The 24,134-nt window shown below is 39.6% G+C and overlaps 2 protein-coding genes across 3 annotated transcripts; one reads left to right on the top strand and one right to left on the bottom strand.

Annotated features, from left to right (window-relative positions):
* Positions 1 to 8,731: 8,731 nt before the first annotated feature.
* On the bottom strand, positions 8,732 to 16,517 carry arl8a (ADP-ribosylation factor-like 8A). Its single transcript, XM_030776957.1, has 7 exons — positions 16,162 to 16,517; positions 12,386 to 12,466; positions 12,012 to 12,085; positions 11,138 to 11,231; positions 9,299 to 9,366; positions 9,111 to 9,181; positions 8,732 to 8,867 (listed from the first exon to the last, which is right to left on the bottom strand). The coding sequence occupies exons 1-7, from the start codon at positions 16,282 to 16,284 to the stop codon at positions 8,818 to 8,820; spliced, it is 561 nt and encodes a 186-aa protein (XP_030632817.1). The 5' UTR covers positions 16,285 to 16,517; the 3' UTR covers positions 8,732 to 8,817.
* c6h6orf89 (chromosome 6 C6orf89 homolog) lies at positions 16,335 to 23,651 on the top strand. 2 transcript variants are annotated; one of them, XM_030776956.1, is made up of 8 exons: positions 16,335 to 16,359; positions 19,059 to 19,536; positions 19,768 to 19,933; positions 20,238 to 20,386; positions 20,544 to 20,695; positions 21,514 to 21,649; positions 21,793 to 21,916; positions 22,053 to 23,651. In XM_030776956.1, the coding sequence occupies exons 2-8, from the start codon at positions 19,348 to 19,350 to the stop codon at positions 22,133 to 22,135; spliced, it is 999 nt and encodes a 332-aa protein (XP_030632816.1). In that variant the 5' UTR covers positions 16,335 to 16,359; positions 19,059 to 19,347; the 3' UTR covers positions 22,136 to 23,651. The 2 variants fall into 2 exon arrangements, with proteins under 2 accessions (XP_030632816.1, XP_030632815.1); XM_030776955.1 differs by lacking the exon at positions 16,335 to 16,359 and adding an exon at positions 18,686 to 18,777.
* Positions 23,652 to 24,134: the final 483 nt, after the last annotated feature.

Below are 24,134 nucleotides of genomic sequence, written 5' to 3'. Positions count from 1 at the left end.
TGAAAATGTGTAGTACCTCTCAGTGAATCCAAGACAGCAGTGTTGAAGAGAGTGATGGCCCAGTGACTTTGAATTATATCTCTGGAATTTAGGGCTGTTGATAATGCAGGTGTCTTTCATGTCCACATCTTTCACAGCACTGAACCACCTTTTCATTTGTTACAAGTGACGAGAAATACGAAACCCTGTGCTCGTTGTAAATGGCAAAGCAACTGTTGTTGTTATTATAAGCTGTGAATGACTGATGTATTTGATAATTTATCCAATCTTCCAGTTGTTGTAGTGCGCATTAACAGAGAGAACCACAACTTCATTTTCAAATAAGTGTAACTTCTAGCTAATTCTTTGTGGATATTTTCTGTGTTCTGTGCTTATGAAATTCTGAAGAAAGGTGGGAGCGGGGGTATACATGGGCTACTGACTTCACTCGCACTCATACACTAGGAAGACTTACTAACAGTGTCAAGAATGCCAAGACATGTAACTAACCTGTCTGGTACATTTTGCCACAATTCATTATCATAGTTATGTCAGGGTTTTTTTGTTTAACATTTTACTTTTTACTTAGTTCTCTTTATGTGTATGCAGTGTTAAGAGTTAAAAAAGTCCTCTGCCAAGATAGAGCTTTCTGTGGACTTAGTGAGCACTAATCACTATGCTATACTAAATCTACATTCAGTTTATAGTTACACAGATAGATACAGTAGACCTGCAATCTACAGTCAATGTCATTTCACATTGTTCTGTATGTGCACTATAGGCATACTTGAATTTTTTTTAAATGTAACAACATATTTTTAGATACTCTGAATGGATTTTGTAAGTATTTTATAATCGATTTTGTAAATCATTTGTTCAAGTACATATAAACTGGTTTTAAAATTCCATGTTGGTAAAGAAATCAGCTCGCTGTCTGTGGCTACGGTATAAAAAGGTCATTATGAATTCATTATATGTTTGATGAAAAGATGATTGGCTGTTATTTTAAGGACAATCTCAATGCAGAATGTCAAAAGTACTGTAACTGCTAAGCCATCGGAGTTGGTCGAGTTGGAATCCAGCAATCCATTTCTTTAAGAAGACACACAGAGGGCATTAATGACACCTGAGTCTTATAAAGCGTGTTAAAATATTACAGCTGTGGTAAGTTAAGCTTAACAAGTCAGTTATACCATAAGGAAAAAATTGTATCCTGTTAAGCGTGTGCCAGTACTTATTAAAATATCGACAGTTATTATTATTTTTTTTTTTATCTTCAGTTTTATGTGTGTGGACCCAATAAAAATTCAAAATATGCAGTGTTTTTAAGATTTTGTAATCGTGAACATAGAAAAACTGTTACACAAGAATAAGCATTCTGTATGGCATGAAAACATCATTGTCACTGTCAGCTATGCCCTTACACTTTAGATACCATCCTTCCCCCACACACACTCACACACTCACACACACACACTCACACACACACACACACACACACACACACAAACAAAAGGGAAGATGCTGGGAAGTTTCTGCGGATGACTAGTCCTTGGCAGCTCGGCTCTGTGAGCCGACATATTTGTCCTCCCACTTAGTTACTCCACGGGCTATTGGGAAGAAACGGTCCCTCATAAGGACACCATTGTTCCTGTTCTCCCTGACTTGAGCCCCCTCACTGAATATCAATACGCTGCCACCGTGGGAGTTGCTAAGCTACTGTCACATGTAGGCCCTTCTTCCAGAGATATCAAAAAAGGAGGGGAACAGAGTGAATACAGCTGCTGCTTTTTTTTTTTTTTTTTCCCTTCCTCGATTCCTCAGCGGTTTCCATGGTGACGGTGGCCTTTTGTCCTGCGGCCTGGGGAGGAGGTCCGGGCCCCTGCTCTAGCACTTGTTGCACGTGAAGTCTGGCTCACAATTCTCCATCCAGAGTGGAGCCTAATCACAAAGTTCATTAATATGAGAGACCATATTCCCCTTTGTTGAATTCAACTGCTTGCTCCACAGGGTTGCTTTTAAAAACTATTAAGTCTGTGCTGTAATTAAGTGCCGCTAAACACAAACTGCTCAAATGTAGGCTGCTTAAACAGGTGTTAAGTATTGGATTTTTCTAAAGAGGAGAGTGTTCTCAGATGTGATGCTGACAATGAAGGGCGTGCGTGTGTGTGTGTGTGTGTGTGTGTCTGTGGTGAAAACATGGAATTGAGAAAATTCTCAAAGGCTACCCTTTGATTTATCAGACACAACGGTGCAAAGACTATCCAGTGACTGTAGAGAATCTGAGACAAGGACAAAACTCACAGTTTGCAAAATTCATAGATTGCCAGCTTCTAAGACTGGGAGAAACAGGCTCTTTTCTGTGTTTTTTTAACCATGCTCACAAACACACAGAGATGGCTCCTCTGTACCGTGGCCTGCTTTATTTACATCAGTCTATGAAGAGGAAGCTTGTATGAAGGCTACAGACCGTCTCAAAAGAGGAAAAAAAAATGAATAGCTAATTTTTCCTACCAGACAGTGGGCAACATACATATTAATGAATAGACTTGTGTGTATCTGGTCATATACTTATGCTGGTATTTGAAACACACAGCAACAAGTCTTGTTACAGAGATGCTTTAAGCGCTGTTCATTTAATATTGACAAAATTGCCTAGTAACAAACATATAGTATCTGTATTATTACATAAAGCTTAATTTTTGAATATAAACATTTTTGGGGGGGGAGGGGGGGTTGAGATGGCTCCACATGTTGATCTGAAGACCAGTCATCATCTGTGCTTCAATCTTTTCTTCAATATCTGATATCATGATAAGAAGAGATGTTCTCTGTCAGCTGGTTTAAATGTGAGAAGTGAGTAGTTTAGAGCTGATGGCACAGAGTGAAGTGAAGAGATGTCTTTTAACAGATCCAGAACCCTCTGTTCTTCCTCTCATCCCTTTCAGCCAATCAGCAGTGTCTTGCACGTTAGAGTCAGTGGTCTATACTGGTGAGACAACAGCTTGTAAGGGTTTTTTTTTATTATTATTATTATTGTCTTTCTTCCTCTCTGTATGTGTTCTATTGTTGCGTAATGTTCTCTGCTAAAAAGTTCATTGTGAAAGTGAGTGTCTGTTTCACATGAAACAGTGTTGAATGTGGTTTGGTATGTAAGCGTGTGGGTCTGTGTTCCACCTCCCCCTGTGTGGGCAGACAGCTCTGAGCCCGTATTTGTTTAGCTCCATCGGGGGACAGGAGGGAAGTGTTCAGAGCGTGAACACGTTTATGTCGTGTATGTATTTGTATGGCAGATGAGGGACATGCAGAAGAAGGATCCTCCACGTTTCCGCGGTAACAGCCCAGCAGTAAGCTGCGGTACAATGAAACACGTAAACAGAGCTTAAAATCGAATCCAGTTCGCTGCGGGCCTCGGTCCTGGAACTGGTCCCCTCTGGTCGTTGTGGAGACAGAACCCTCTTTTTCTCTGCTGTCTGAGTCTTGTCACAGACACAGGCAGGGGGTGAGCTAAGCAGGGGTTCTGTCTGCAGGGGAAGGATCATGGAGGTCATTCGCTTTTCAACACGTTCCGTCGGATGCATCCATTTCCTGTGTCATTTTTCATCTCGGCAGTCCCCGTGGTAACCATCAGTTCCTTCCCTCGACCCTTCTCATAATTCCAACAATATACACAACTCATCGGCTACCAGATCTCTGCACAGAAAATGTACTGACTCACACGGTCTAGCTGACTGGTCCAAAACCAACAACCGCAGGGGGCTCCTTTTGGGAGAGTCCAACTCTTGCTCCCTCTGCCAAGTGAAAGCTTTGAATAAAGTCTCTCAGACAAAACCTAAATTTACCCCCTCCTCTGTAAACCAGCAGCACTGTAAAGAATGAGAACTTAAACTTCTTCACATCTCTTCTTCTCTTTCATAGTCTAAAGGCATACACAGTGTTGAAAAGGTACTCAGTTAAAAGTTGAGTTTCAGTGCTGGGCATTCTGGCCTTTTTGTGTAAAACAGAACTCTTGAGTGGTGGTCTTGACCTGAACTCTGTGTCTAGACCAAGAAGTTTAAAGAAAGAATTTGGGTGGTAAGCTTTGAATGAGGGGCTGGCCCTAGACTCGCATGAAAAAAACCCAACAACAATCAGAACTCCATTCATCTATTTCCCACCATGTCATAAAAGCTAAAAGTAAAATAGCTCCTTTGTGTCTTGATATTTTTCCTCTGAGTAAAGAGCTAATGGTGACCTTTAAAATCACGTTTGACATCATATCGCTCCACTTCATTTATTGCGTGTTCCCAGTGGTGGAACTAACCATTAGAAATCCAAAACTTAATACTTGTGTTTTCCCAGATACACTATTCTCACTGTGTGAAAAAGAATCAAAAGAGAGATGGGGAGACAACTTCACCTCAATCTTGTGCCACAAGCAAGACAATTTTCCTTAATAAAATTCTGGTCTATACTGCCCTCTTGTGACAAAGTATTCAATTTGTTCAGTGCTGAGATTCCAATTTTACTACTGTATCTCTGTCTAGTGCGATGTTTCATATATTCAGACATGGGTATCCACAAAGCTGCAGCTTTGGGGTTCTACCCCTGCGCTACCGCAGCTGACGAACTAATTTTCAAGACATTTGGGTGAATCAAACATGCAAGATTAGATGTGGTATGACAAATCCTGAAAAAATACAAGAATCAATGCATAATACAAGAAGCAAACAAGTGAACAAAATTCTAAAGCAAAACTTTTTGCAGAAAAACTTTTTGAAGACTTTTGGTGATCTGCAGTGAGATAACTGGCCTTTATGCCCCAGTTTTTCTCTGCTCAACTGACACACATCACTGTTTTAAACTACTCCAAGGGATAAATGGTTGATACAGAAAATTTGAGTCTCCATTAGAAACCTTTTTTGTCTATCTTTTGATCTACTGGAGATGCATCTGAAGTTAGCCAGAGCTCAGAAACACACACACACACACATTTTCTTATAATATGGCCCTGATACCTGCCACATTCAAGAAATGGTTGACAGTCGGCTGAGTGGGAAATCATTTATTCTTTATTTTTAAATTATCTCAAGATAACAATAGCAACATGTACAGTTATCACCGGAAGGACGATAGATTATAAAGAAGAGTTAAAATAAATTCACCTGTCTCCATTTATTTGAGTTTTCTTCAAAGTAGTAACACAGAAACACATGTTATATCATAATTGACCATGTCAACAATTCTTAAAAAGTTATTTTCTGAAAAAAAAAAAGTTATAATAAAAGATAGCAAGGAACAGCCATTTTGTTGTTAATACATAGGATACATACATTTTGCTAGAGGAAACAAACTTTGTCATGTGGTTTTGAACGGTACAGCATGCTGCAGATCATGGTTTAAATGAGTACCACGATGCCAGCATGAGCTAGACAGGATCTTTAGTGTTGTCACCACTGTCTGAGACATAGCAATGCATGTCACATAAGCAAATCAGTAACAACCTTAAGGATGACCCCCGGCCCCACTGCAGACTGCATGCTGGGGATTTCTAAAAACCTTCATTTAAATTGTCAGATGGATGGGTTGTTCTTCAATAACAGCTGACTCAGTTGTCATATAAATGATCAATGACACAAAAAAGGGGGAAAAACCCCCCAAAAAACAATAAACATGATAAAAAAAAAAAACAGAATTCATTGCTAATGGCACAAGTAAAACAATACATCTACATAGACAAATGCAGGCCTGTTGAGATATGATTTCACTGTCCAAATTTAGTTCTTGGTCTCATAATATAAATACTATTCTATAGTAAAAACGTACAACTTTACGGAGATATATCTTAATGCACATTTTTAGTCAAATGCTGGCGAAGATTTCTGTCTAAAAGTTATGAGAGAAACGGTGTGCAGAACAGTTAAATATCCCAAATGTCAAGAATGATCCAACAATTCCTAAAGCCTTTACAGAAATAGTCATCATTCTGTCACAGAAATCAAGATCCCAACCGTAATTACACAGTAATCCAAGCTACGGGGAGCAGACAGCAGGATACGTACATATTGCAATGAAAAATGTGATAAAAACTAAAACGTTGTTGGATAAATAGTGAGTAGACGAATCACAAATGAGATTTTTTCTTCAGTTAGCTGACTTTATTATTTTGACTTTTATCAGAATTAAATGACCCGGTTGAACAAAAAAAAAAAGAAAAGAAAAAAAAAAGGGAAAAAAAAGAAAAAAAAAAAGGTTGTGTGTTGCATTTAAAATGGATGCCATTTCTGAAATGACCACGCCGAGACAGGGAAAGACAGTCCTCACCATGCACACCACTCAGCTCCCTCTCACACACATCTGACAAGCCTAGAGACAGTGAGCTCTTTACAATGACTAGATATGAGATTTTTCCTTTTTCTTTCTTTCTTTTTTTTTTTTACTTTGGAACACATTTATCACAATAATTCATATGACATAACACTTACGAGAGTCATTTTGGTTTTAAGTTGCTATATACAAATCCTATGAAAAAAAGCGCAGATAAAACTTAGTAAAAACATGCCAGAAAAAAAAGAAGAGAAAAAAAAAAACATTTAAATGTACACGTTAAGTTAAATGTAAAACGTACCAATCAAATTAATTTCAGCCATCCAGCAACACCCAGGAGCAAAAACAAAACACCCCCCCCCCCAAAAAAAACAAAAACCCATAAAAAGGCAAATCACCAAAAATAACACAGTTATGAATACCTAGATCTCTCACATCCAAAACTGAACCAAATGAAACCAGGCCTAACGCAAATAAAGGCAAACAGAAAGACAAAACACCAAGTCTTAGACCTGCATTAAGAGGACGCATTCAGGGATTAATAATCATTTAAGACCCTACAACACTCTATGAGTCATTCCAGAATCTATAACCCAACATTGCAGAGGACAACATCAGTCTTTTGTGTAGTCATCGTCAGCTAAAGTCATTATTTAGACGCGAGGGATTAAACAAAGGGATGAATTTCAAAACCCCCAAACTGGCAATAAATTACGCCGTCAGAACAAGGATGAGACTGTACTGGCCAAACTTTGAGAGATATGTCTGGATGGCACAAACCAGCAGAGATGAAGTCTACATGTTCATTTTAATACAGGTTAAGTCACAAAGAAACGGTGGAGGACAAAAGTCCATCTAAGACTACAAAAAAAAAATCCTTTGAAAAGAAAGGGTAAACCCAATAGGAATGTGTGAAACAGAAAAATGGTCAAAACTGTGCTTCAGAACCAGTCTGCCCCCTTGTGTGTGCACTGGGTATAGCTTTTGAAACGTTTATACACTAAAGAAAAACCCAAAATCATAAACCCAACCAACTCACAGGATATGCAATCAACACTAGTTGTTACATTACTGCTGATTGTTAATCCATTTTCTACTCACATGTAGTATTAAAGAGCACAAGATATATTACAGACCATTAAACTGTTAAAGATTTTGAATAGAGATACGCATGCTTACTATTATCATGCTGGTTCTGATGGTGCCTTCTATTAAAATCTACAATAAATGATCTGAACACTGCACATAAAAAAAACGCACAAAAAAAAAAAAACCCTAAACGAGGGGTATAGATTCAGATTATTTTGAAGATCATACAAGAGAGCGAAGACAAGAACAGATGAATGTGTGCTTTGTGTCGTTTGGAACAGAGCGCCTTTAATGCCATATTGCCTTGCTACATTTCTGGTCAAAATCAAAACCTGATACATGAAGGACAGCATGTTGAGTTTTTCGTTCTATTGAATCACATCAGACAAAGCCTGATCTGTCTGGACATGACAACTAGCGTCACTGTATCAAGTCTGAATCACACAGTTGAATCAAATGTTGGACAGCTGTGTAGAAGGACACGTAACCAAGACATACAAAGCACACTACCTCTCTCCGCTGTCTATGGATAAACGTATTATTTTGGCAATGGGAAACTGGTACTTGCACGTATCCCAGTAAATGCTAAAACACACATGAAAAGTAATCTAATGCAATATTTGCTGCAATTTTGTGATGCGTCCAGAGGAAACAGAATCAACTACTGAAAGAGTCTATAATATTTTGCATTCAGCCGTGAACTGTAGCCCTAAAAATGCCAGGGTATTGTCAAGACAACCCAATCTTCATTTAGCTGCATTAAGATACAACCACAGTCATGAAACAAGGTTAGGGTTGTTCACGTGTAGAAACTACTGTCTCACTTCCTAGATCTCAAAGGATGGAACTTCCTCCTTTTTGGCTCCAGAGGAGTAAAATTCTCAGCAAGTACAGCAGGCTGGGAAACAACCGAACTTTTCTGACCCATCACATGAATGACAATGTGACCAACACTAGCATTATCACTGCGTCATTTCTCAAAAAGACATCTTAACGCAGCCAACCACCACGGTGTCAAACCTGGTCTACGCTGTGGGACACAGTCACGTTCCTGTTTCCATTTAGCTGAATCCAAAGACACAATGCTGAAATTAATACTTGGTTTCCTCCTTCCAGTATGTGCTGTCACAAAAAATGGCAATAGTTAACAAAAAGAGTTATTTGATCAGTCAAATTCATCCAGTCTGAAGAATGTTTTGTTAAAAAAAAAAATGCACACAAATTAATCTAAAAAAAAAAAAAAAAAAATTCAAACGGTGCAAATCATATTTATCACACACTCTTTGCACGAACGGAACCTGGCTGGACTGGCGGGGACAGGGGTTGTACGGGTAGGGGGGGAATGGGAGGGGAGAGGTGGGATGTTTTTCCAGAATTCATTTGACAGGTCCTGGCATACAGGTGATCACAGAATGCTGCTCCTCCGTGTGGACTGGTCCTCTCTCAGCTCCGCCTGGTTCTGGAATGTTGGATCAACCACTGTAGCGTGATGTCTGAGACACACAGAAAGAGAACGGACGCACCGTCACAAATCTGTTGGTTACAGACAATATGGCTCACCGCTGAATAACGGATCTGTAGAATTTACAGCGTCAGCTGCGAGGAAAATCAGCACTGACTCGTTATTTTCCTAGGCTAGACGTTTGGCTGAATAACGCTGAGTTTATAGGTCCAAACGATGGCTGAAGTGCTTATCGCGACAGGGCAACGGGGGTAATTAACGTCTGGATTCTTACCAATATTGTCTTTTTCCTTGCAAGAGATGGAGTAACAGCAGATCTCTCGGTCTTGGATGGCAGACAGATTCCTAGAGGAAATAATCCTTGTCAGGTGGAAGTACAGCAGAAAAAAAAAGAAAAACAAATACACCAGCAAAACAAACAAACAGTTAAGGAACTTAGCAGAGCAGCCAAGCCCAACTCACATTCTTTCAATTAGCTCCTTCTCATCCAAGGCACCAGGAAGGTCTCTTTTGTTCCCCAAAACAAGTACCTGTAGGTTGACATATACTCATGTGAAACAACAATTTACATGTTTATACACATCCTGATGATATAATTGTTTATTGCATGACGCAGAATAATCTCTAGGTTATCGATAGCCTACTAATCCCAGATGTGTGGGTATGTATGATTTTATTCATCTAATGTTCACTTAACCCTCAACACAGAACAAAAACCGCCTCCACAGCATAGCAAAGATGTCCTCCAAACCTGTTTGGCCGTCAGTGACAATCCCTAATTTCAAACACTATTTTAGTCAACCCCTCTAATGTTTTGAACAGGGCTTGTGCACACCTCCCTCCTGTTGCTCTGGATGTTTTATGAACCCTAGGGGAGCGACCTTCACGTTTGAGATTGTTTGCCCTCTGAACCACAGCTTTCTACCTTCCAGCGCCCTCCTGGAATTCATCTCCAATGATTATGTGTTCAAGCTCTTTTTTTCTTTTTCGTTTTTTTTTTTTTTTACAAGATTCATGGTTCTTGTGGTTTTCATAATTAAGTTGTGGTTGAACACATTACGCAGGTGTATAATAACAAATAACAAAACACACGGTCACAATTAAAATTTACTGAACTGTACTGAAGTTGTCTCCAAGTTATGAAATATGAGCATTTTAAACTCAACCTGTCACTCATCCTTTCAAATAAGGTTTTGAACATAAGTGTATTTTCAATTAAAATTAGTTGAAAAAAAGTACAACACACATCCTAAAATGGTATTACCGTAAACACCTTGCTGTGCCTTACGCTGAGAGTTAGCACACTGTTAAGACCTGTAAGGAACCTCTAAACAATGCTGGATCAATAGAGCCCCATTATTTTCCTCCTTTATGGATCCCTCTACTGTCAGATTCCCCTAATGGCTTCCCTCTCAGGCATCAGACAGACATCTTTTAAGAGATGATGCATCTCCTGCATCACAGTGCACTGAGGCCGGTGAGCCCAGGGAGCGAAAAGCATCAACGCCATTAACCTGCAACACCCTCACCCCCACCCCACCCCCTTTCTCCAAAATCCTCAGAATCACTCTCTCACTATCCCTGTCTATTCCTCCAGCTGTTCTCTCTTTCTCTCTCTCTCTCTACCCATCCATCACTCCTCCGTCCCCTCTGTCTGCCCTCCCTCTCTAAATCAAGGATGCGACAGGCCTCGTCATTACGTATCAGACAAACATTCATTATTCATTGGAGGCTCTGAGATGTGACAGATGCTGCATTGCTCTCGCAGGCCTGACCAATGGGCACCATGTCTCAGATAGAGTTCCTCTGATCAGTCAAAGCCTTGTGTTGTCTGGACATGTTGGATTTGACACTTTAAGAAGGCACTTACCCTTTTTTAGAAAGTTAACTCTCGCAAAAGAATATTAAGACCGGCTCCCACAAGGGTATACGAAGCCACAGGAAAACCTAAAGTGCCACCACCTAACCCCAGTGCTAACATCACAAACCATCACATATAATACGTATGCAAGTACATTATGATTCTGAAACAGACAGAGAGGGTCTAGCCCACTGGCTCTAAACTCCAGTCCTGGGGGGGGGTGTCCTGTCCTGCACGTCTTTGTTTCAACTCTCCTGAGCTCAGGACTGACACACCTGATTCCACTGATCAATTAATCATCAAGCCCTTGATTAACTCAGTTAAGTGTGATGATGAAGAGTTAAAAACAAAGGCCGTGCAGGACAGGGGGCCCTCAGGACTGGAGTTGAGAACCACTGGTCTAGACCTAAGATGTGTGTAAACAGGACAGGCTGACTCACTGGGATACCCTGGAGTTGAGGCTTGTCTAATAAATTGTGCAGTTCATTCTTGGAGGCCTCGATTTTCTCTGGATCTGCAGCATCAACCATATACCTAAAACAGAGTGGAGGATATCGTTTAACTGTCATTCTTCACATGTACAATCAGATAGACAGAGGAGCAAAGGGAAATAAATGCTCTGATGTCATACCCCATAAACACAGCAGCCCAGTTCTGTTATGTGTGTATTCAGCTACAAAAACTATATTGTTCTACGTGAGGTACATTTGCCCTTCGGAGTCTATTTGATTGTACGGCCAAAGTGTTCATATGGATTAAAAACAGTGACAAGTATTGTACACAGGCAAAATGAGGGTTAGACACTTGTGCACGATGCCAAGGTAAGAAAAAAACGTAAGTTATTTACGAGTATAGTAATAGGTTACTACAGTACATTACTTTGATTGTGTTGGTGATCTTAAGTACAGCATTACCTAAGAAATAAGCCTGTTAATTACCTAAAACTGGGCTACAGTATAAAGTCTGTTCTTATATTATTGCTACATTATAAGGTTAATATGTTCTGCAGTGATGTAAATTTACAATGCCATATTAAAGTGTGAGCTAATGCTGTGTCTAAACACATTATCACATTATCGTGTAATTGTTCTAGAAGGTACCTTTCAGTAGTGTCTATTTGATTAAAGCAGGTTCTTCTAATTTGATTTCTTGTTTACGTGTGTTAAACGGCACTTTGTATTCACAGGTGCCTCTCATCCTGATGACACTCTCAGCTTGACACTTTCCAGAGTCAAAACACTCTGTGTTAGAAGATGTTGATGTATGTAATGCGTTACTGTTGTGAAGGTCCATCGTTTTCGAAGCAGCACTCACACAATAGCACTGACACCTCGGCAGTACCTCTCCCACATGCTCCGGAATCGAGGCTGGCCGCCAATGTCCCAGAGCTAAACACAAAGCACAAGATTACCAGGCCTCAGAGGAACGGCAGGTGTGTGGACGGAAAGCGAATGAGATCCGAGACTGAACGCCCGGAGAAATCTTTTCCCTCAGCTACTCGGGAAGCTTTTTATCACTTTGTCATTAGATCTGTCGCCGTTTACTCTAATCGAATCAAGCCAAAATCGTTACTGTCAGTCAGATAAAGAAAAAAAAAAGTGGCACACGTATAGTATGACACATATTTATGAGTACTCTTACATTGACTTAACATGCGCTTTGGGCACGAGAGATGTTGACATACTGACCTTGATGGTAACATTTCCCTTGGTGATCTTCCTCATATTGAAACCCACTGTTGGAATCATGTCTTCACTAAACTGACCTGACTGCAGAGCAAAGACACGGAGTAAAGGAATTATAAGTAGATGCTACACTTTACTAATTCACATTGCAAACTGGCAATTCATTCAATCCACTTCTGATAAGACTAATATGGTGGTAGTAATCTGCGGTCACAACGTCAGTTAATTGTGGTCAGAATGTGTGTGAATGCAGGAACAAACACAAGGGAATGCAAAGGGTTACATTTGAACTGTAAAACTTTCAACTAAAGGCAGATATTGGCAATTGGCAATTATAACCTGAAACGAGTACACTTTTGACATTAACTTTGCAAGCAGTAAATGGACAAAATATTTTCCTAATACAAATCAGTTTTTTCTACAAACAACAGTGAAACACTGGTCATGCATTTCAGAGGGAAGGACTATATGTATTCTCATTATATGTTTATTATATGATAAGAATGGGTGTCTCTTTCAAATTCCCTGTGCAGGAAATTTGAAATATCACACAAGACCACTTGACAAAACATCTACACAAGCAAACATTACATAACTGCACTAACTTCACACTGAAGTGTATAACAGCAATAAACAGTTTCTTTTCTCCCTTTTTAAAAAACATTTAAACTTTTATAAAAACCTATGGAGGCTAATGCAAAGCGTCAGGAATTTGAAAAGTTCCATGTCAAGCTTAAGGCCTGTAACTACAGTGTCATCTGTGACATCTAGATGAAGGACGGAAACAACCTGATTTGAATAGCTACACAAGCTTGGTTGAACGAGATGTTCATATGTGTTTACCCCTAAAAGTTTTCTAGGCCACGCACATTTCAGCGTGGGCCTAAGGTGGAGAGGTTCCTATTTCAAAAGTAGTAAAGAATGGCACACAGGCTCCTGAATCACAGTTAAAACGTATGGGGTTTTCCTGATTTTTGTTCTTTAGGGCAGAGGTTTCAATTCCTGTCACGCTTCCAGATTTAAAAAAATGTTCAAGTCTTCAAAAAATGTTCAAATCATCACCATCATCGATTAGCAACAGTAATTAGGCCAATACATGATCTTAACAATAAAATATATAATCGCAAAATCTCAGTGGTGTTATGAGAAAAAAAAAGGCAATTATACAAAATACCCAGATGGTAAGATGAGACAAACAACCATGAGTCATTTCCACAAAAAACCCCAATCTACTATTCAAACATTAACCAGTGAGATCAGTACACATCCTTCAACCAAGTGTGCCATCAAGCAATGATGGCCACCTGCAGCATATAAAATATAAATGATGCGAATGATTAAATTAACATGAAATAAACACTCATTTCCATATCCGTATTGGTAAACATCAAAATGACACACATGCCACTTGATCAGTGGATCATGCACCAGACTGAGAGCCAGTAACTACCATCAAAGCATTTAAAACTATATTCTGGCCAACAACGCATTAACTGTAGTTATCTCTTATTCAAAATATCTGTTGACTTATAATTGCAGACAGGATTCGACAGACCTTATAGTTGTACCACTTGGTGCAAAATTTAATAATACAGAGGTGTGGCGAGATGCAAGTTTAATTTATGTGCCATCCAAAGGTGTGAATTTATACACAGATGACCTTCTAGAGCGTCTGGGTTATACGTTTCCAGAGCTCAGGAGGAATACTCATCAGCTGCAATAGCAGAATAAAACATCCACATGGTCTAGAGCAAGGTCAGAAAGGACAGTTTTTCTACACCCACTCAACAGTGGGATGACTGAGGACAAACCCAAACGAGATGTATGAATACTGAATAGAAAAAAAAAATTCTGTAAATGACAGGTTTGATCAACTAAAAAGAAACAATCTGAATCATATAGTCAAAACAAACCTGCAAATCAACAAACTGTTTTTTTGCTGGACTGAAAAACGGGGATATTTTATAGATCAATAGGTGTAATAATTGTAGTTCAGCCACACAGTGGAGAACAGAAGAAACTTTTGTTGTTCAGACCTGTTTTTGACAATGTCATCAATCTTGGCACAGTAATTCATTATAAACACATTAACTGTAAGAGACGGTGTAAAGTGGAGCTTTAAGACCTTGCAGAACTATACAATGCAGACACGATCTTCTAAATTAGGTACTACATGCCAGGAGACATTAGATTTGAATCGCAGCACACTGGTTTTTGCTTACACAGTGATTTGACTCCAAAATCTGGGGGCAAGGACCTTTGGTGAAGCCAATGACAGTGTTTTTACAATGATTTGGGTTCATATAGGCACGATACTTTATCACCTACAGACTTTGTGACTAATTAAACCTTACTTAACCTCAACTCAACATGAGGATCTCCAAATTTTGACACCACAGAACAAGTAATTGGTAAAAGTGAGACATCTTTTTGCCACTGTTATACACAAAGTTTCTGTGTACTTGTTTTGCACTTTTTGAAGACACACTTTGTCTGTCTCCATTTCCTGCATGAATACAGGTAATGTTGATATTTGTCTGGTAGATGCTTTTATCTCCTGTCTCACTGACGTTTTAAGATACTGCCATGCAGAATTTAAAGACTTTACCTTCTAGTTAGGCAACATCAAAGGACGACCTGCTAGTCACTTTTGACGGGTCAATCTAACCACAAACGCTCCCAAATGGTGTGCAACTGATTTTCCAAATGGGCCTATATATTTTGTAAACATGTTAAAATATAGAATCTTTTTATCATGATGTCAGACTAATCCACTCTATTCATAAAGATACATTCTTCGACGACGTTTGACATAATGCCATATTAAAAATCAGTGGCCAAAACTAGAAAGGAAATATAAACAATGTTGCACTGTGACAAACTTCCTCTGTCAATAGACTTCCTCTATCTATAACTAAATTACGGAGATAATATCCTGTCATTCTTACGTGCGAAGCAGAGCGGAGTAAAATGCCTACCTTGTGTTTCTGTAGTACAATAAAAAGGGAATGATGACAAGACCAAAGAGACAAGGCCGTTAAGGTAGACTAACGCCTATCAAATGAAGCTAGACCATCACACTAGGCTAAATGAACATGTGAGCAGCGGTGGACTAGGCCTTCAGTCTGGGGCGGTTGTAAATCGCATGGACAAGCATTTGAAACAGGCTATGTAGGGCCAAAAATAAGCGCTTATTCGTTCGTAAACCATTGCACGCTTAAATTCACCGTAGTGTTCAAATTTTCGCCAAGTATAGTCGATTAGCGGCAGCTAAGCGTTGTCTGGGAAAGGCAAAACACATTCACTTTCGACCTAGATTCTTGTCAGAGTATGGCCAAACAACTGCTGGTGTACAAACGAGGAAACTGAATATTTAGTTAAATGTGCAGTTGTTTAGAATTATGCCAGCTACCATTCATGCACTATATCCAATGATGTCACTACGAGCCTAGCCTCGTCATATGACATGAGCTCGCTAAATGATCTACTTTAGTTGATTCTTGCTCACAAAGCCTGTTAACATCCCACTCGGATTTAGTATTTCTGTCCAACAAGACACAGGTGAAAACAGTTGGATGTGGGGAAGCAGCAAAACCTTTGCAAGAGAGGACATGTTACTGAGGTTAAGACTGTTGAGCTACGTTGAACGGCCTTGTCCGCGCGTTATGCGACGCTGTCGCTATCAAGGGGAGCGCAGCGTCAATCACGGGACCGCTACTCGCAGCCGTCTACTATCACAAATTCTGTTTGTATTTTCGACCAAATAAATCATTTATTACCGCAATCACGTTCACGAAGGTTGTCTTTCCAGAGTACTGCAAACCGACTAGAGTCAGTTCCATCTCCTCCTTCCAAAACAACGCTTTAAACCAGTCCAGTAGCTTGTTAAATAAGGCAATCATCTTGGAGCAGTTTGCTGGAAATCGGTAACAAAATATCAGCTGACAGTCTTCGGCGCGGCGCACAGTGGGAGAAGTGTGAGTACGTAACCTTCCTGTTTCTTAAAAGAATACCGTTTTGAAAACGACAGCACCCTTTTTGCAAAGACGTATAATGGCACACGTTTTGGGGGTTCCTTTAACCGCTCTTTTGCTGTCCGTATTTCTCCCTACGCCTTGTCCTTCCTTGTTGGGTGGGGTTTCAGATCCATACACAGCTGATCCTAAACAATGCAGGAGAAGGGCGCTTGGTTAAAGAAGGCACACCGGGTCGTCGTAGAATGAGTTTTAGTACGTGGCGCCCTCTGCCGTCTGATTGAACGAACTGTGTCTGAGCTGAATCCAAGAACCCATCATACAGCTGTCACTTTGTCGGTCTCGCAGTAAAAATATCAACACGAGCACTTCAATGCTCAGTTACAAATGTCCTTTATTTGTCTGACCCCAAGATGAGATGGACACCATATGATATTCTCTAGCCCAGTATTAATTTTAGTGCATGTCTGAGAAAAACAGTCCTTGCCAGTTAAGCTTGTAGCCCTGAAAGACTGAACCGATACGAGATTTGGCTCATTCCAATAAGTAGAGCTCGTTGATAATAATGAGATGATGGGAGCCAAACACAGTATGAAGCACGGACTGAGCACATGCAGCACCCCCAGACCAAAATTACATGCCTTACAGCATTGAGCGCTATAAAGGTATTACGGTATATCGGTGTAGAAATGCCGAAGGTACGATTTCCAATATCGTCAAAACACAGTAGTCGCTCCTCTCTATATTAAATTGATACGGAGATGCTGTATTGGGGTAAGGTGACCAGGCGTCCCTCTTTGCGTTGTACTGCATAGCATTTTGACCTTTGACTCGCATCCCTTATAGATAATGTCCCACATTTTCATGCGTCATTTGGTTTTTAATTGTCAGTTGCGGCATAGTTTCTACTCTATCTAGTGGCGCTACGTCAAAAGCAGTAAACTTCCTCATACAAACGCAACATAGCCAAGCTTTTTGAAAAGCCTGGCTTTCATCCAATGGCTAACAAGAGAGCAGTGAAGGCGGTCATCAAGAGGCTGTGACGGCCGTCAATTAAACTGCAGACGTGGGGCCGCTGAACTCCTCTGCTGCGTCACAAAAACCAAATTTACTCAAACTTTGCAGATATTTATGTAAAAGCTACTAGGCGACGTCATGGCCACAAAGAAAGGAAAAGGTTCTTTTAGTGAAGAATGGGCCACGACATATTCCTGAGCGTCCTACTTAACTTTTCCCAATTAAGGAATAGTAAAATTATATAAGCCTACTTGTCTCGGCATTCAATGCTCCCGAGCGATATCACATATGATAGCTCTAACATTGCGAACGACTTAGGTTCACTGATAGTGTCTGATATGCAATTAACCTACTTACAATAAACACCTATATTCTTTCCTCTTGTCGATTCTACTGCCCACCTGTTGGGCCATCAACATTCCCTCCCTCGTATACAACTATACAGAGTAAAAGAAAACGAAAGCAACCTGTACAGCATGAAAAAATAAATGCGCATATGGAATCAATATTCATCATATAGTCGTAAAATTACTAAGGCTTTTAGATGACCACTGGCAGACTAACCAATGGCTGATTCTTTTTATGTTTTTTTCCCCTATCGTCATATATCGTATGCCCCGGTGAAATGTCAGGAAGGTATGATGGTATAAAAAAACAGATAACGCCCAAGCCTTCATGCCTTACTAATATGAGTACTTCCAAAAATCTCAACAAGCTTCGCCCTAATACATGGTTATTTTTGCCACTATTACCGGAATCAAACCCTGTTCCCTAAATATTAAGCTAATATTAGGCTAAGCCATCCCTCAGATGAAAAGTTTTTATTTCCAGTACACAAGTCACTCACTGACAGCGACTGCTGTAAGACTGCACCCATGAAAACAGAATTAGAATAAGTGAAATATGCATCATGTGTGCAAACACCAGGTGTTCAACAGTAATGAGACCATAAGACAGGTCCTCCTCTTTAAAATTTGCTTCTATGGAAATTAGTTGTGGACATGGTATAATTTGATGCTCAGTCAAACATCAGCGCTCATCCATAGGTAAAACAGAGTAGGCCTCCTTCAGTGAGTAAAATGGGTTATACAATTTATTAATTCACTTGTGCACTTTCGCTACATTTTCTTTAAACACTCTAAAGAATAGTATTCCCCTTTTCCATGTATATTATGTATGTAAATAATAAAATAGGAAATACGATTAAACAATTTTATGGTATAAACAAACAAACAAAATAACAGTTACAAGAGAATCTGAGATTGCCTTTCTCGAAGTGGCTCCTGTCAGTTCCTCATAGGACTCAGGAAGTGCTGAAGTGTCATCGAGTAAGCAGTTAGCGATTGGAACTGACTAAAGCAAGTCGGAAACTAACTCTTTGTGAATCGATATCAGCGCGTGATTGTAAGTTCCCTAACCGTCCAAAGGTTTAATTCTTTTGAAGTTACTAGGTTTCATTGTTTACCTTAAAAATGAATTGGAACATAGCTAACTGGTCTTCCGTGTTGTATTTGGTTGTAGGTTAATATAGCTAGCTGACTAGCTTTGCTAACTTAGCACCCCTATCAGTAGCTAATGATTTTGCCTACGAATACATCTTTACATCAGTATAAACTGACAGCCTCAGACAAGTCAGGAAAAGCACATCATTTGTTTAATGACAAATTCGTTCTACTGTATTTCAGAATGGACAACGAACGCCTTTTGGTTGACTTGGAATAGGAACCTCTTTTACGCCTCTACAGCACCTGCGCATTTACTTAACCTGCTTTTGAATCGAGAAGGAAAATATCTGTTATAGAAAGACTCGTCATGTAATGGTGGGACGTCTCCCGATGATTTAAATCATTTTACATTCCAGTTTAATGAGAAAATGGGACATGTAAACGTTACACATTCACACGAGAGCAATGACGGTTTACTGAAACTCGGAATTTCACCTTAAATAAAGCTTGTAGCAACAGTGAAACGGACATGGGCACGACATTGAGTGAACCTTGCATCTATGACAAGCTGTCGGAAAGCATTGATATACTTCGCCAGTCTGGATACCGATATGGCATGTCGGAGAGAGAGATTGAGAAATTCATTAAACAAGTTTTGGAGACCAACGAGCCTCGGAGAGACCCCCCACAATTCCCTATCCTTCGGGCTACCATTAAAGTAAGAAGTCCTTTGATGTCAGTTCGGGAACTTAATCTAAGGCGATCGAAATATTTTTATTTAATTTTAACATGTATTTCGGTGCTTATTATATGGAACAGGTGATATTGGGCTACGTCTGCTTGTACATTTCTTTTTCATTGAATTGCGTTGGTCCATTCTGATGAAAATGTGTACTTCCTAGGTGTTGACATATAATGCTATGGTATTGTGATATGTTTTTGACTGCAGCTTATAGTTGCTGTTGGCTTCTTGCTGATTGCGGTGCTAGCCTTCACTTATCCTCAGAGTCCTTCCCACTTGGAATCTTTGAGCACAGGGGGCCACAACTGGTCTTCCCCCCTTAGTCATGTAAGACTGCTTTCCCTACCCATTGCCAAGAAGTACAACCTCCAAGGTGAGTGGTCAGGTTTTTGTTTATAAGGGTTAAAACAAATGGGTCCTTAACTGAATACACAATTCCTTGTTAGATTCAAATAGATTCCTACTGTGATGCTCAGACCTTTTCTTTAATACTGCTTTGGTTTCACTATTTAAGAAACTCAGCTGGTTGACAAAATGAGTGAAGACCACTTGAGTCTTAACAGGACAAAGATGTCATGAAGTTCTCTCTGTGTGGGATTAAATAGTGTGTACAGTCAATAAGAAACAGGCAGTCAGCACGGCGCAATGTAAACTTCTAAATGACTGTATGTCTGCAGGATTTCATGAATGGTGGAGTGCTGGAGCCCTGAGACAGGCTCTTGTCAACTGCTCCGGCTGCGCAGGCGTCACGTCTGTTCTCGAGCTCTCTGAGTCCCTAAGTGAGTCAGCACACCTACGCAGGGGACCACAGCCCATTTTGGTCAAGGTTAGTGTCGTAGCAGAACTAAATGAGTACATAAACACTCAAACCTACTCATTCTGTAGTTTAACACTTCATGGCCTAGTTTCTCGGTGTACCTTGAGTGCCGTCATGGTTTGTTTTGACACATCTGAGTTGTCTGTCTCAACTTCCTTTGCTCTAGGGTGGTGAGTCATTATCTCTGCAGTTACTGCAGTTGGAACAGCTCTACTCAGCCCATTCCAACAAAATAAGCATTTTATTAGAGGAGGAAAACAGCCTCGTCTCCCATGAAGACACTTTCCCACAGGCGCCCGCTAACTTCACCCTCCTGTGGTAAGTCATATCTACACTGCACTTACAGCCAATCTAACGGGCTTGGTCTTAATCTCTAAGATTATAGGCTACCATGACCTGCGCTGTGAAAGTGCACATATTCATGTCTTTTGTACTGAATATTAGAGGAATTCCAACTATGGTGTGGATCATGTAAATCCTGCACCCAAAAGAACTATACAGTGTCCAAATAAGCCAGTAATCTTATTAAAGTAAGGGTGACCAGGTTTTTTCCTGTTTCACCTCCCTGTTTTTTTGCCTTAGAATAATTATATGAATATGGATTTTATGCATTTCACTGATTGTGATGCTTAGTTTCATGAGTCAAACAGTTTGCATTCTTAACAGGATACAGTAAGAGTAAATGAAGCCAAGGTTTGGTTCATCTGTTTTTTCCCCACCCATTATTTAAAAACATAAGGAAACAGGTGATTATTTGGGTTGTTATTTGTAAGAACACGATGCAAAAAATAAAATACAGTCAAATCTGTCCACAGTGGTAATCATTCCCACGTACTTGTTGTAGCTGTGCTGTGTTGTGTAGCGTCCTAATATTGTTTTAGCAACAGTTCGCATTATAGTTATGATAGGATGCAAAGAGAAATTCTTCACTTAAAACTACTTTTAAAGGTTGTTTGAATTTGTGGCCTATTCTTATCAACAATCATTCTTCTAAACCACTGGATTTGAGAATTTTTAAAAATATCCCTTTTCTCTGGCATTTACAATAGTCAGATTTAGACCTGAGGCAAGTTGTTTTGAGTCCAAGTCTCTCTTAGCATTCAAGTGACGAAGCTTAACTGCTTTCTCGGAAACAGGAGATTTTCCTCGGATGCCAGGGAAACTGTGCTGAAGTGGCTATTCCCCAAAGCAGAGTTGTGTCCCCTGCTGGACAGTCCAGGAACTACTGTTCAGCGTTGCCAGGTGACCCATAGTACCAGCTCTCAAAGCAGGGTAAGCCCATCTGAATTCATGTCTACATAGCCTCATGACTGAGGTTAATGATGGCAAAGAAAACAGTGGCCATACTTTTATTGTTCTAGACAACAGGTGAAAGAAGGTGTTGGCAATGTGTGCTGACATTTATCATGTTTTAGGGTGTGAGAGTGCTCGGCTGGTTGGTTATAGGGGAAGGGTTACCCACGGTTCGAGTCCTCCCAGTTCACCGCTGTCAAAAACAGTGCAGTTCCTTCAATCTGTGGCTGGAGCCTGGAGATATGGGTAAGCACATACTTTCTTTCTAGAGAATGCATACCACATAATCTCCTCCTAAAAAAAGAAAAAAACTTGTCACCTTTATCCTTGTTTGTTTGTTTTGCTTATAATGCCAATGACCTCTATGTCTTTTACTTAACAGTGTATGCTGACCCTTGGTACTGGCAGATGGAGCTGTTCCCAGGCAAAGGGCAGAACATAGTTTGTGACGGATCTGTTTTCTGAGAGGAATGGGATCCTCTAAACACCCACTAAAATGAACTCTTGAGTCTTAAAAAAGGAGGAAAAAAAAGTCTTATGCCCTACTTAAAAATTGACTCCTGGATCTACAGTGGATAGATGGGTTTAGGATAATGTCCATTTGGTGTTCTGTTCCCCCCAGCCCCTCCCCTTGGATTCCGTTTAAGCAGACCGGCCTCAATTGCTGAGTGTCTGTCTAATTTCAGATTTTTCTGGCATTTTTGAAGGACAAGCTGTCAAGCCAACCGTACAGAAAGACTTTGATTTGACTCTGTTAGTTAAGATATGACAAGAAATTTTTAAAAGAGAACTGTAAAATCTTGGACGAACCCAAATGTCTGCTTGCCACAAACTCACTTTGAAATTGAGAATCCTAATATTTAGATTTTTGGGGAAATGAAGATGTTAAATTAACCTGCTGTTTAATTGTTATAATTGTTATATAAATGGGAGCATTATAAATTAAATTAGACTTTAAGAGATGTTTATACGTAAGGTATGTTTTTTTTTTTTTGTTTTTGTTTTTTGCCAGTTACATTTACCAAATGTAAAGCCTGAATGTTCGCTTGATTATGTAAAGTTGAGAATGTCATTGAGTGCCAATGTATAACGCGTGACTGCACATGGCCTCTGTGTAGAGAATGACTTTAACTTATGTTGAACTAATGACTTTACTCATGTTACCTTTAATGTCATATTTTACCGTGCCAGAGCTGTGACTTTATCTTATCATAGCTCAAACTGCCATAATACATGTTCAGCTTCATCCACATGGACTTTGTTTGTTTGCTGGGTTTTTTGTTTTGTTTTTTTTCTGCCTCCTGAAAAAATTGCCTAAGAAAGCACTTTAAATGGTTGGCATCTACTGTTGATGTCAGCAGACTGTATTTTTGATTTTCGCCTCCTGGAACTCGAATTCTGTCAAGGGCACCATTCCCACCTGTTGTCACTTTCTACATATTTCTATTGCTACAGTTTGGTCTTAAACTCAGAACAGTGAAACAATTAGTGGAACATTGTTATCTTTTCACCTCAGCTGTAAATTATGTTTTGGGTTTTTTTTGGGGGTGGGGGGGTGGGGCTTAATATTCTGCCCTAAATGTTTGTCCCTAGTTTTACGTGATCAGATTCAAAGGAACTTGAGGTCAGTTCCGCTTTCCGTTTTGCTTTCTCGCTTAATCTGTGATCATTGTCTGATCTGATGTCAGATTCTATATTTGGCTCAATATTTAAAGTTGAAAGATTTCTATGTGATTATGAAGTTTACTCTGATTTCTTCATCAGTAGAAGGATGTATTTACTGTAAAATGCTGAATGATGCTGGCAAGCTATTAAACTTCATGTTGATTTTTTTTTTTTTTTTATTTGATTTGAATATTTACCTTGAAATGAAAGCTGCTGTTCAATTTTTGTAATCTCCCAGTTTTTGTTTTAAGTTGTCATGGATGTAGCTTTCTCTGCCACTTTTATGAAAAATACTAAATATCAATACAAGTTGAAACAAGTTGTGCCATACCTCATCAATTATGTATCACTAATAGTATTTGGATTATATCAAACAGATTTCATGTGTAATTGTTATAAATGTTTTCCTCAACAATGCATTTATTTAATCCTCCGTGTTTTAAGGCAGATGGTTCACATTTTAAAATCATTTTTGTTTAATTTTAGAATATTAGTGAATAATAGGCTTTTCTCATGCGTCACATTGCAAGGGCTTGGGTAGGTAGAACAAAGCTGGCAAAGAATACAATGTAGACTTCTGTTTTGTAGCGCAAAGAAGTTTTGATTTCAGAAGTGCTGGAAAGTTGGCTGCATTTGTGACTCCAATTTAAGTACAGACGAACAATGCCACAGAAGTATTGCTCTATCCATAAATCAAAAATCATGCCTTTTGTCCTTCAAGACCTGTATCTAGACATTTTAACATGGAAAAGTATGAATATTGTGTTGTGGACAATATTCCACATTAATGTTGGTTCAC

The sequence above is a fragment of the Chanos chanos genome, chromosome 6 (genome assembly GCF_902362185.1).
Source record: "Chanos chanos chromosome 6, fChaCha1.1, whole genome shotgun sequence".
NCBI lineage: Eukaryota > Metazoa > Chordata > Actinopteri > Gonorynchiformes > Chanidae > Chanos > Chanos chanos.
The sequence above is the reverse complement of the archived record's forward strand: the minus strand, read 5'-3'. Positions and strand labels throughout refer to the sequence as shown.